General features: G+C 40.3%; 2 protein-coding genes across 2 annotated transcripts; both read right to left on the bottom strand.

The window, feature by feature from the left end:
* Positions 1–1,813: 1,813 nt before the first annotated feature.
* Positions 1,814–3,964, bottom strand: LOC116540943 (zinc finger protein 107-like; the record flags this gene model as incomplete). The annotated part of the gene is given in 4 exon segments (XM_032264775.1): positions 1,814–2,120; positions 2,204–3,075; positions 3,078–3,719; positions 3,805–3,964. Coding segments are annotated over 4 exon segments (1,782 nt in total), but the record flags the coding sequence as incomplete, so codon positions are not given.
* Positions 3,753–13,123, bottom strand: LOC116540942 (zinc finger protein 117-like). The gene is made up of 3 exons (XM_032264774.1): positions 12,904–13,123; positions 4,479–4,712; positions 3,753–4,165 (listed from the first exon to the last, which is right to left on the bottom strand). Exons 1-3 carry the CDS (start codon positions 13,121–13,123, stop codon positions 3,972–3,974), a joined length of 648 nt encoding a protein of 215 aa, XP_032120665.1. The 3' UTR covers positions 3,753–3,971.
* Between the last annotated feature and the right edge of the window lie 1,097 nt (positions 13,124–14,220).

The following is a 14,220-nucleotide window of genomic DNA, read 5'->3' as shown; positions in this document are numbered from 1 at the left end:
TCTTCCACAGAAAAGGTCAAACATAATTCTCACCTAACAAAAAAGAATGTCTCATATGTTTGATGAAGTAACAATTGACCACATGGTTTCACGTGTGAATACAATAGAAATGAAGAGCATGAATTTGAGTTCAATTATATTATTCACTTTTTAAAAATTCTGTAATTTTCAAAGAAAAAAGTAGACTTTAAATGTAATTATAACTGTAAAAACGTTTCTACCTCGCTTAAAGTTATATACAAATAATCTACCAACTTTAATTTTGGATTACTTTCTGTACTCAGCACACTGATTAAGTGTAATGTCTACAGTGTCAGTGCCTTAGATATTTCTACTGTGAATTTGCTGATATTTACACATACTTAATTTTATATTATTATTATTTTTTTTTTTTTGAGACGGAGTTTCGCTCTTGTTACCCAGGCTGGAATGCAATGGCGCGACCTCGGCTCACCGCAACCTCCGCCTCCTGGGTTCAGGCAATTCTCCTGCCTCAGCCTCCTGAGTAGCTGGGATTACAGACATGCGCCACCATGCCCAGCTAATTTTTTGTATTTTTAGTAGAGACGGGGTTTCACCATATTGACCAGGATGGTCTCGATCTCTTGACCTCGTGATCCGCCCGCCTAGGCCTCCCAAAGTACTGGGATTACAAGCGTGAGCCACCGCGCCCGGCCTTGTATTAGTTTTTTTTTAATACTTATTGCATCTGCAATAATATATTTAAGTATAAGCCCCCTGGTTTTTTCTAAGCTGTAGTTTTGGAAAAAATGTTTTTCCAAACATTGTATTTGCAGAGTTTCTCTCCAATATAAGCTCCCTGATGTTGATCAAAGTTTGAGCAACTGCTTCAGGATTTTCCTTTAGTACATAATGTGTACAATAAAATCTGTGATACACGTAAAGGCACTACAACCCTCTTTATGTTCTAATGTTTGTCTTCAAAATGAAAAACCTTTTTTTTTTTTGAGACAGAGTTTCGCTCTTGTTACCCAGGCTGGAGTGCAATGGCGCGATCTCGGCTCACCGCAACCTCTGCCTCCTGGGTTCAGGCAATTCTCCTGCCTCAGCCTCCTGAGTAGCTGGGATTACAGGCACGCACCACCATGCCCAGCTAATTTTTTGTATTTTTAGTAGAGATGGGGTTTCACCATGTTGACCAGGATGGTCTCGATCTCTTGACCTCGTGATCCACCCGCCTCGGCCTCCCAAAGTGCTGGGATTACAGGCGTGAGCCACCGCGCCCGGCCTAAAAACCTTCTCCTCTTTAAAGGCTCATACTGGCTGGGCACAGTGGCTCACACCTATAATCCCAGCACTTTGGGAGGCAGAAGCAGGTGGATCATTTGAGGTCAGGAGTTCAAGACCAGTCTGGCCAACATGGTGACAGCCATTCTCTACTAAAAATAGAAAAAATTAGCCAAGTGTGGTGGTGTGCACCTATAGTCCCAGCTACTCTGGAGGCTAAGGCAGGAGAATTTTTTGAACCTGGGAGGCAGAGGTTGCAGTGAGCCGAGATCACGCCACTGCACTTCAGCCTGGGTGACGGAGCAAGACTCCATCTAAAAAAAAAACAAAGATTCTATTTTCTGAAAGTTTTTTAAATTAATTGCATTTACAATGCTTTTATTAAGCACTGATTCTCTAATGTTGAATAAAATGTAAACAGACACTAATGGTGTCTTCACATTTACATTTGTACAATTTTTCTGAAATATAAGTGCTTTTCTGTGCAATAAGGTGTGAAAATTAATTAAAAGTTTTGCCACATTCTTCACACTTCTGGGAGTTTTCTCCCATATGAATTACTTACCTACAATCAAGTATGACAACCATTTAAAGGCTTTGTCACATTCTTCATATTTTTAGGATTTCTCACCAGTATTTCTTTTATGTTCAGTTTAAAAGCATTGCCACATTCTTCACATTTGCAGGGTTCTCTCAAATATAATTGCCTTATGTGTAGTAAGGGTTGAGTATAGGTTAGAAGCTTTGACACAGTCTTCACATATCTAAGGTTTCTCTTCAGTATTTTCCTTAGGTGCAGTAAGGTTTGAGAATAGGTTAAAAGCTTTGCCAAATTCTTCACATTTGTAGAGTTTCTCTCTAGTATGAATTATCTTATGTATAGTAAGGTGTGGGGACTGTTTTAAAAGCTTTACCACATGCTTTACATTTGTAGTTTCTCTCTAGTGTGAATTACTTTATGTTTAGTAAGAGTAGAGGACTGGTTAAAGGCCTTGCCACATTCTTCACATTTGTAGGATTTCTCTCTCATATGAATTTTTTTATGTCCTGTAAGGTTTGAAGATCGGTTAAAAACTTTGCCACATTCTTCACATTTTTAAGGTTTCTCTCCAGTATGAGTCATCTTACGTGTAGAAAGTATTGAAGACTGGTTAAAACCTTTACCACATTTTTCACATTTGTAAGGTTTCTCTGTGTGAATTTTCTTATGTGTAGTAAGTTTTGAGGATCGATTAAAAGTTTTGCCACATTCCTCACATTTGTAAGGTTTCTCTCCAGTATGAATTCTTTTATGTATAGTAAGGGTTGACACTTGGTTAAAAGCTTTGCCACATTCTTCACACTTGTAGGGTTTCTGTCCAGTATGAATTTTCTTATGTGTAGTAAGGTTTAAGAATTGGTTAAAAGCTTTTCCACATTCTTCACATTTGTAGGGTTTCTCTCCAGTATGAATTTTCTTATGTTTAGTAAGGTTTGAAGATCGGTTTAAAGCTTTGCCACATTCTTGACATTTGTAGGATTTTTCTCCAGTATGAATTTTCTTATGTTCAGTAAGGTTTGATGATTGATTAAAAGCTTTGTCACATTCTTCACACTTGTAGGGTTTCTCTCCAGTATGAATTATCTTATGCGTAGTAAGGGTTGAGAACTGGTTAAAAGCTTTTCCACATTCTTCACACTTGTAGGGTTTCTCTCCAGTATGAATTATCTTATGTGTAGAAAGGGTTGAAGATCGGTTAAAAGCTTTATCACATTCATTACATTTGTATGGTTTCTCTCCAGTATGAATCATCTTATGTTTAGCAAAGGTTGAGAATTCGTTAAAGTTTTGCCACATTCTTCACATTTGTAAGGTTTCTCTCCAGTATGAATGTTCTTATGTTCATTAAGTTTTGAGGATTGGTTAAAAGCTCTGCCACATTCATCACATTTGTATGGTTTCTCTTCAGTATGAATTATCTTATGTGTAGTAGGTGTTGAAGATCGGTTAAAAGCTTTGCCACATTCTTCACATTTGTAGGGTTTCTCTCCAAGATGAATTTTTTTATGTGTAGTAAGGTTGGAAGATAGGTTAAAGGATTTGCCACATTCTTCACATTTATAGGGTTTCCCTCCAGTATGAATTATTTTATGTGTAGTAAGGGTTGAAGATCGGTTAAAAGCTTTGCCACATTCTTCACATTTGTAGAGTTTCTCTTCAGTATGAATTTTCTTGTGTGTAGTAAGTTTTGAGGCTAGGTGAAAAATTTTGCCAGATTCTCTACATTTGTGGGGATTCTCTCCAGTATAGGTTATCTTATGTGTAGTAAGAGTTGAGGACTGGTTAAAGGCTTTGCCACATTCTCCACATATGTAGGGTTTCTCTCCAGTATGAATTAGCTTATGTCTAGTAAGGTTTGCGAGTTGGTTAAAAGCTTTGCCACATTCTTCACATTTGTAGGATTTCTCTGCAGTATGAATTTTCTTATGTTCAGTAAGGTTTGACAATCGGTTAAAAGCTTTGCCATATTCCTCACATTTGTAAGGTTTCTCTCCAGTATGAATTTTTTTTATGGTTAGTAAGGTTTGAAGATTGTTTAAAAGCTTTGCCACACTCTTCACATTTGTAGGGCTTCTCTTCTGTAGGAATTCTCTTATGTGTAGTAGGGGTTGAAGATTGGTTAAAGGCTTTGCCACATTCTTTACATTTGTACGGTTTTTCTCCAGTATGAATTCTCTTATGTTTAGTAAGCGTTGAGGACAAAGTTAAAGGCTCTTCTACATTCTTCACATTTGTAGAAATTCACTCTAGTATGAATTCTTTTATGTTGTGTTAGGTGTGAAAGCACGCAAAATGTTTTGCCACATTCTTTACATTTGAAATGTTTATTTTCAGTATGTCTCATTTTGTGTCTATTTGAATATGAAAATTTATGAAGGCCGGGCGCGGTGGCTCAAGCCTGTAATCCCAGCACTTTGGGAGGCCAAGGCGGGTGGATCACGAGGTCAAGAGATCGAGACCATCCTGGTCAACATGGTGAAACCCCGTCTCTACTAAAAATACAAAAAAAAAATTAGCTGGGCATGGTGGTGCGTGCCTGTAATCCCAGCTACTCAGGAGGCTGAGGCAGGAGAATTGCCTGAACCCAGAAGGCGGAGGTTGCGGTGAGCCGAGATCGTGCCATTGCACTCCAGCCTGGGTAACATGAGTGAAACTCCGTCTCAAAAAAAAAAAAAAGAAAATGTATGAAAGACTTTTACATGTTTATTACATTGAAATATTTTGCTCAAGGTAGTTTTCAAACATTGGTTAAGTCCATTATAACCTCCTTTGTGCTGCTTACATTCAACCACACTTTTATAGCCTTTTCTTAACTGTAAATTCACATGTCCACATTTTCTGTATCTTCTTAGAATCACTTTTTGGAAAGGCTCTCTTATGTTCTGCTCTGGCCAAAGGTGCCAGGCAAAATAATAACACATAACTGAAATAAATAAAAATAATAAATTACTTCACTTGCTAGACTCAGATGAATAAACTTTACAAATCTAACCCATCCCCCTCCCATGACATCATGGGAGTTCCCTCTCTCTCCCTACTTCTCTTTCTCTCTCTCTGCGTAATATATCACTTTTCCGGAAAAAAAAAAAAAAAAAAAAAGAAAAAAAATCTAACCCATAATGCTATGCAAACTACATAAGCAAGATGGCATAGCAAAATACCACAGGTTCTAATTCCTTCATAGACATATATATGTAACAAAAACATACTGATCAAAATACATTTGTGAAAAATTTACAAATGAGTTAACTGTGTGCAGTGTCCTGGGTTAGCACGGTGCAAAATGCCACAGAGAAGACAAATAAAAGTCTGTGACATTTACCTAATACAGCTCTTTCTGCTCCTCAATATAACAGTGTCTTTAGAAATAAATTGACAACTCTTGGTTTCTTTTTCAAAAGACAAGAAAAATAATAACACACACATCTTCATTTCTGGCTTCTAGGTGCTTCTGCAGACACTGGTTTCTGTCTCCCATGACATAAAGTGCCGAAATTATTGGTGATATACTTTGGAATGATATTTTGAGTCTGCTGAGATCAAAGGTAAATGTTATAGCAGCAAAGAGACAGGTACTACAGACAGGGAGCAGTTGTAGCAAGTGATTACTGACTGTTAAGAAGAAACATGAATAAAGTCTTCTCTCTTAAAAAAAAAAAAACTAGAACATTTCAGACAAGACACATCCTAAGAACACATTTGAAAGACTCTCAGGATCACTAGCTAAGACAAATTGTTTCAGACTTTGCCAGGACAAAGCTACATTATAGATATTGTGACAGGTAGCTTATTTTTAATGTTCAAATTTCAATTAAAGATTACAATGTATACAAATATTAGGGCAACATAGCTCTATCAAGTATTATAAAATTTTCAGAAAGCAACCATTAAAAAAATAAAGATAAACAAATTATTTTTAAAAATTTAAAATAAACTGAATACTCCATGAGTGAAACAGGAATACAGACAGTTACTGAAAATTAGAAAAATTGGGATAACAAAAACATTAAAAATATCAAAAAACAAAAATTGTGGAGGTAAGAAATACAAAAACGTAACTGAAAAATTCTAAGCAAATGATGTAAAAAAAAAAAAAGGCTTATACACACAAAGATATTTACAACAAGAACATATATAAGCACAATTTTAAAAGTCACAGACAAGAGAATCTTGTGAGATGCAAGACGGTGGAGGTAAGAAATTGTGGAGGTTGGCCAGGAGCAGTGGCTCCTGCCTGTAATCCCAGCACTGTGGGAGGCCCAGGCTGGTGGAGTACGAGGTCAGGAGTTTGAGAACAGCTGACCAACACAGTGAAACCATGTCTCTAATAAAAATAGAAAAATTAGCCAAGTGCCCAGCTACTCAGCAGGCTGAGGCAGGAGGATCACTTGAACTTGGGGGGTAGAGGCTGCAGGGAGCCAAGATCGCACTCCTGTACTCCAGTCTGGGCAACAGAGGGAGACTCTGTCTCAGAAAAAAAAAAATAAAATAAAAAAAATAAAAGAAATTGTGGAGGTCAAAAATACAAAAAAGTAACTAAAAAATTGTAAGAAAAAATAACGCAAAAGTGAAAAAGCTTAACAAGAAAACTAGAATATACACAAAGATATTTACAACAAGAACATATATAGGCACAATTTTTAAAGTCTCAGAAAAGAGAATAAACTCTTGTGAGTTACAAGATAAAAGTGATATGTCATTTGTAAGTATACTCTTATGAGATAATGAGTGAATTTCTCAAGAAAATTTTGCAGGCCAAAAGGGAACTGTATGACAATGTCAAAATCCTGAAGAAAACAGACATCAAGTGAGATTAATACCAGCAGCAAAATTATCCTGCCAAATAAAAAGAAGCCATTCCAAATCCTGAAAAGTTATGAAAAGGTATATAGGCACTGCATCTATTCGCCCTACATATGCAACTATATTTCAAAATTATAGCAGTAGGCCGGGCGTGGTGGCTCAAGCCTGTAATCCCAGCACTTTGGGAGGCCGAGGCGGGTGGATCACGAGGTCAAGAGATCGAGACCATCCTGGTCAACATGGTGAAACCCCATCTCTACTAAAAATACAAAAAATTAGCTGGGCATGGTGGTGCGTGCCTGTAATCCCAGCTACTCAGGAGGCTGAGGCAGGAGAATTGCCTGAACCCAGGAGGCGGAGGTTGTGGTGAGCCGAGATCGCGCCATTGCACTCCAGCCTGGGTAACAAGAGCGAGACTCCGTCTCAAAAAAAAAAAAAAAAATGGTGCTGGAATAACTAGCTAGCGCTATGTAGAAGGTTGAAACTGGATGCCTTCCTTACACTATATATAAAAATCAATTCAGGATGAATTAAACACTTAAATGTAGAACTCAAAATCATATATATATATATTTTTAAAAACTCTGAAAATAACCTAGAAAATTCTAGACATAAAAACTGACACAGATTTTATGATGAAGATACCAAAAGCAATTGCAACAGAAGCAAAAATTCACAAACAGGATCTAATAAAACTAAAGAGCTATTTCACAGCAACAGAAACAATCAACAGAGTAATCAGAAAACTTACAGACTAGAAGAAAATATTTGCACACTATGCTTCTGACAAAGGTCTAACATCCAGCATCCATAATAAACTTAAACAAATTTATTAAAAAACCAAAAACCTAATTAAAAAGTAAGCAAAAACATGAACAGATGCTTTTCAAAAGACATACATGTGGCTAACAAGCATATGAAAACAAAATTCACATTACTATTTATTAGAAAAATACAAAGAAAAACCACAATGAGATACCATCTCACCCAGTCAGAATGGCTATTAGTAAAAAACCAGTAACAGATGCTGTCAAGATTGCAGAGAAAAAGGAATGCTTATACACACTGCCTGTAGGACTGTAACCTAGTTCAACCATTGTGAAAAGCAATGTATTGATTCCTCACAGAACTAGAAACAATTGCCACTTGACCCAGCCACTTCCTAATTGGGTTTATACTCAAAGAAATACAAATTATTCTATCATAAAGACACAAACACATGCATGTTTGCTGCAGCACTATTCACAATAGCAAAGACTTGTAATGGCCCTAAATACCTATCAATGGTAAACTGGATAAAGAAAATATGGTATGGCATGGTGGCTCTCGCCTGTAATCACAACACTTTCATAGGCCAAGGCATGTGCATTGCCTGAGCTCAAAGGTTTGAAACCAGTCTGGGCAATGTGGCAAAACCATGTCTCTACAAAAAATACAGAAAGAAAAATTAGCCAGGAATAATAGTACGTACCCACACTCCCAGCTACTTGGGGGTCTGAGGTAGAAGGATTTCTTGCACCAGGGAGGTTGAGGCTACAGTGAGCCAGATGACACCACTGCACTTCAGCCTGGGTGACAGAGTGAGAGCCTGTCTCCAAAAATGAATAAAATATTTAATAAAAATAAAATATGGTATATAAATATAATGAATACTGTATGGCCATAAAAAATAAGATTGTGTCCTTTGCAGCAACATGGATAGAGTTGGACACCATTATCCTCAGAAAACTAATGCAGAAACAGAAAATCGAATGTATGTTCTTATTTCTAAGTAAGAGCTAAATAATAAGAACATATGAACACAAAAAAAGAAACAGTCACTGAGGCCTAGTTTAGGATGGAGGGTGAAAGGACAAAATGGATCAAATAAACATGTTTGGTGCTATTCTTGGTACCTCAGTGACAAAATAATCTGCAAACCAAATCCCTCGTGACACAATTTCATGTATATAACAAACCTGCATGTGTACCCCTGAGCCAAAAATAAAAGTTAAAAGAGAAAAAAATTCATGGTTGAGGGAGTGTAATGTAGGTGGAGAAACATGTAGGTTTGTGCTACAGATAGTGGCCCCGGTGGGGCTGTACACTGACTTCTGTGTCCATGCAGGCAGATGAGATTATGAACAGGTGGTCCAGAACCCTCAGTTGGTGGAGAAAACAGGTTGCTGCTGCAGACTTGGTGTCTGGGAACAGGAATATATCAGGAGACTTGTAGGCACTTTTGTGTGTTTTTGGCAAGAAACACTAGGATGAAAAATGCTGTTGTGAAATTCCTGAGGGTGGTGCCTATTCCTGTGAGGGGTGTGGACACATCAATGTCTAGTGGGTATGTCTGTGAGTGGGTGGGAATCCTGAGTGGCAGCCGTGGGAAAAGGGGGTCTGTTATCAGAGCTCCTTCCCTCTAACTTTTCAGTCCTCCCTTAACGTGGGAGGAGACCTGGAATCCCAGGACGATGGGCAATGTGACAGCCTGTGTACTGGAATGCGGAGCCTCCCATTCCCAGACACCCAGAGTTCCATTCCAGGCCAGGCCTTTGAGATGTGTTTCTTCTGGCACCAAAATTTTAACTTTTGCTGAACAATAAGCAATTTCAAAACCAACACACTGTCTAAAATTTGAATTTTGGCTTGATGTGGTGGCTCACGCCTGTAATCCAAATGCTTTGGAGGCCAAGGCGGGAGGATCACCTGAGGTTGGGAGTTCAAGACCAGCCTGACCAACATGGTGAAACCCTGTCTTTAAAAAAAAAAAAAAAAAAAAATATTGAATTTTGACCCCACTCAGGGTCAGCACACACCCTGATTCAGGGCTCAGTCCCACAACACTGTCCTCATTGTAGATGGCAGTCACAAACCCTATGGACCCATCTGTGCTTCTGAGCTACTGTTTAAAAATTCAGGACTCTCATAAATCTCTCAAGTTCAATAATTTTATAGAGCTACTCATAGAACTCAGCAAAACACTGTAGTTACGTTTACCCATTATACAAGATACAACCCAGAAAACTCAAATGGAAGAAATGTATAGTACAAAGAAAAGAGGTGAGGAAAAATGAAGCACATAGATACTCCTGGTAAATAGCTCTGATTAATATTTTCTATCCTTTGCATTCTCCAGGAACAGTTTATGGAAAGAAACACCCTCCCATTATGACTGTGATGGTGCCCTCTTGTCTTTCCTATCACATAAGCAGACACTGACTGCGTATTTTCTTTTTTCTATGAAAAATTAGCTAAATTTTTCTTCAGTGGTCAAAATAAAATGTTTTTTTTTTTTTTTTGTATGTTTTTGGGTTTTTTTTGAGATGAAGTCTCTCACTCTGTCACCCAGACTGGACTGTAGTGGCACGATCTCAGCTTACTGCAACCCCTGCCTCCAAGGTTCAAGTAATTCTCCTGCCTCAACCGCCAGAGTAGGTGGGTAACAGGCACATGCAACCACACCTGGCTAATTTTTGAATTTTTTTTTTTTTAGTAGAGACAGGGTTTCGCCATGTTGACCAGGCTGGTCTCGAACTCCTGACCTCAAGTGATCCACCCGCCTTGGCCTCCCAAAGTGCTGGGATTACAGGCGTGAGCCACAATGCCCAGCCTAAAATGCTTCCTTATCAAACTTTACTTAACTTTATCTCCTTTCCACAGGCTCCTAAACTTCCAGCTACCTTCAGTCTGAGCCAACATACAAACCCATTTTATGTCCCTCCTATAAACTTGTTGACTTCAGGGTAAAACATTTTCTGATCTAAAATCTGATTTTTCACCCTCCATTTGCCATTTCCCTCTGACCTTCTCATCTTTTTCGCTCCTCTCTAAGAAAGCAAGCCTTTATCTGTTTAACTGTGCAATCCTTAAAACTCTTGTGTTTGGTATTTCCTTCTGCTGCAATACTCTTTTAGAATTCAATTTTTTTTTTTTTACATAAACCTAGTTTAGCTCTATTTTACAGAAGTCTAAAAACTGCCTCAAAACAATAACAATTTCATCTTCAGTAAGACCCTCCCAATCCCCTTCCATCTTAATGTTAACTGCATCTGCCTGTGGGTCCCCAATGTTCCAGGGCTATATAGCTTCTCTCAGTATAAAGGCTTCTCCCACGGCTGGGGTGAGCAGGCTGGGATACCTACAGGGAAGGTTTCCTACCTTTTTTGTATTAAAACGTTAGCTAAATTTTTCTTCCCTCCCTGGCCAGGTACGGTGGTTCATGCCTGTAATCCCAGCACTTTGGGAGGCCGAGGAGTGGGAGAGAAATCACCTGATGTCAGGAGTTCGAGACCAGCCTGGCTAACATGGTGAAACCTCATATCTACTAAAAATATAAAATTAGCCAGGTGTGATGGCATGTGCCTGTAATTCCAGCTACCTGGGGGCTGAGGCAGGAGAATGTGGAACCTGGGATGGGGAGGCTGCAGTGAGCTGAGATTGCGCCACTGCACTCCAGTCTGGGTGACAGAATGAGACTCTGTCTCAAAAAAAAAAAAAAAAAAAAAAAAAACAGATGTGTCTGACTCATGTCAAGTCAGGCCACCCAACAATTGAGAGATTCTCCCACCCCATCCTGCTCACTTAATTGCTCAATGACCACCTTGTCAGGAGACACTGCCTTATGCCCCAGTGAATGCCCTGGCTGCATTTCACTTTGCAAGTTATTTAACCATCTCACTGGGGCCAGGTTTGATATTTTTCTTTTTGTCTTTTGGGATACTATTTTCTCTTTCACAAATCTTAGAGAATCCAGGGAGCAGAAATTATTTGTGTTTTTCCCTCAATACCAGCATCTGATTGGCTGACCAGCAATGTGTCTGGCGAAATGAAAGCTGGGTTGGGTTGAAGACAATCTTAAACTTCTCAAAGGGTTTGCTTTCCAAAGAAAGAGTACACCAGGAGATTCCCCTCAGCCCCAGGGCATCCAGCTGCTCCCTGGAGACGCTCCCCTCCAACCTCAGGCTGTCCCGCATCTCCCATTCCCAGATACTCAGACTCCCATTCCACGCCAGGAGCTGACATTCACTAGACATTCCAGCCACAGTGGGTATCTTGGTTTATCCCTAGAAAATACTGAAACTCAGGACCAGGGAAAAAACTGAAGGTTGGCTGAGGACACATTACCTTATAAAGTTTCCAAAGGGAAACTGTGACCCAAAAATATTCTGGTAAGATCTCTGTCCCTAGAAGTAATATAAAAGCAAAGGAGGCACAGATATTTTTTAAAGCACAGAGTCAGGGGATTATTCTTTGCTTTCTTCTCTTGGGAAATATTTATAAACAGAAAACAAATCTTTTAAAAAATACCATCCAATGCTTTGTTAAAAAAATAATTAATTAAAATATGGCATCTAAAATGTACACTAAAGGACAAATAGTTGATAATGTGAATTAGGGAGGGGAAGTTGGCATCTGGGAATGTCAGAAGGAACCGGAAATTTAGTATTTTACTGCAAGCCAGAGTTAGGCTGGAGGATTGGGAGATGGGGAGGATCTGGAGACTCTGCTTGGACACATATGAAAAATGCAGGGGAAAATCAGTCCCCTGTGGAGTGTGAAAATAATTAAGTGGCAGGCAAGTAGCCTGAGGTGGATCCAGCCCCTGGGTTTTTACTTTCAAAAAAATCTAACTGGAATGCATTTTTTCCATATTATTACATTGGAGGAAACAAAATTCAGGCTTAACCAACTATAAACTGCCAAATTAACCTCTGAAAACATGACCAGGTAATTTCCACCTTCAATGTACAAATTAAGAAACTACAAAACTCTAATCACTTACTGAATTTGCTTTCCTTTATCATGCATCTTATAGAAGTGTTTTCTTCAAGCCTCTCCCATAAACCACAAATTACAAAACATAGCTTCGTGCTCTATAATTCTTGAATTACTCTTTGACTAAATTCTTCTAACAATTTTTGCAGTGACTTTCACAAATTTTTAATAGGAAAAAAAGGGCCTGGGAACCCCATGGACCAAAGCTCTTCCCATTCATGAGCCCCGCACCCCGCGTCAGGATTCTCCCCGGACGACCCTCCCGTGGTCCCCGCACGGCCGGGGAGAGATGCGGCGCTGCGGGTGCAGAGCTGCCCGGAGAGGGCTCCAGGCCAGGGCAGAGTCGCTGCGCAGGGAGAAGACAGGACGCCCGGGGTCCGGCTGTCAGCCGCCATCTTATGTCCGAAGGGGACTGAGGGCCGGGCTCGCCCAGGAGAACTCGGGCCGCGGATTTTGGAGCCGACTGCGGGGAGGCCCGAGTCCCGCCAGTCACTTCCGACCAGTTCCAACCAGGCCCTCCCCCTCTCCCGGGATGTCGGACCCGGCAGGCTCACCATTTCTAGGCTTCAGGGGTTCCCGGCGTCTTAGCTGTGCATCTCCCAGTACCTGCGGGTAACCGGGCCACGGAGGCCGGGCCTCCAGGAGCAGAGGACGCAGCACTGAAGAGAAGAGCGGGCGCTCCGGCTGCAGCCGGAGACAAAGGCCCCGCCAAATCCGGAAGCCAGCCTGTCCGCTCCAGCCGCGTGCCTGATTGGACGGTTCCCAGAACAGCATCTCTGATTGGATGACGTTTAGGGCCCCACCCCCGAATGCCCTGAGTGACAGAAGGTGTGCTCAGCTGCCGGGCTGAATGAAGATGAGTGAAACCTAAGCCTTCTCAGGCGGGGCTTCCTCCTTGAGCCGAGCCAGGCCCTCCCCATTGCATTGTAAGGCAACCCTCTGAAATAAAATGTGAGCCCCAGGTGAATTCTAAATTTTCTAGTAGTTAAGAAGAAAGAACAGATGAAATTCATTTAACCACTTAATAACTCAATATATCCAAAATAGTATTTTAATATATGAGCAATATGTAATTATTAATGTAGTATATATATTCTTGGAACTAAATCTTTAAATCTAACTCTGACTCATATGCCTGTAATCCCAACACTTTAGGAGGCCGAGGTCGGTGCATCACCTGAGGTCGGGACTAGCCTGACCAACATGGAGAAACCCTGTCTCTACTAAAAATACAAAATTAGCTGGGTGTGATGGCTCATGCCTGTAATCCCAGCTACTTGGGAGGCTGACGCAGAAGAATTGCTTAAAATCAGGAGGCGGAGGTTGTGGTGAGCCAAGATCACACCACTGCACTCCAGACTGGGTAACAAGAGCGAAAATCAGTCTCAAAAAAAAAAAAAAGAAAAAGAAAAAAAATCTAGCTCTGTATTTTACCTTTCCAGCACATTGCAGTTCAGACCAGCCACACTCCCGGCACCCTGTAGCCACACACGGCCAAAAGCCGCCACATTCAAGTGCAGCTGTGACATCAGGGGAGGTGAAAGGCCTGAACATCCCTTTTCTGCCAAAGGTGGGGGAAGAGCCCCTCCCTACCAACATCTCTTCAGTTCTGAGGATGGAGTAGAGCATGGCCATAAAAAGAGCAGAGGATAGCAGGAATAAAATTACCTTAGGTACTGAGGTTACAAGCACTGCTGGCCACCAGTTGCTCACATTTCTTCAAGAGATTAGACAGTAAACAAAGAATGATGACGTCACAGGAGAATAAAACTGTATGTCTTTAGATCTGTACGCAGTATAGCCCTCCAATGGTCAGGCTGTGGTTATCTGCTTTCTCCTGTTGTATGAGATGCTGTGCGAGTATAAGCACC

This window comes from Sapajus apella, unplaced genomic scaffold (genome assembly GCF_009761245.1).
Source record: "Sapajus apella isolate SASKATOON/1434 unplaced genomic scaffold, GSC_monkey_1.0 scaffold146, whole genome shotgun sequence".
NCBI lineage: Eukaryota > Metazoa > Chordata > Mammalia > Primates > Cebidae > Sapajus > Sapajus apella.
Note: the sequence above shows the minus strand (reverse complement) of the source record. Positions and strands in the feature narration are given on the sequence as shown.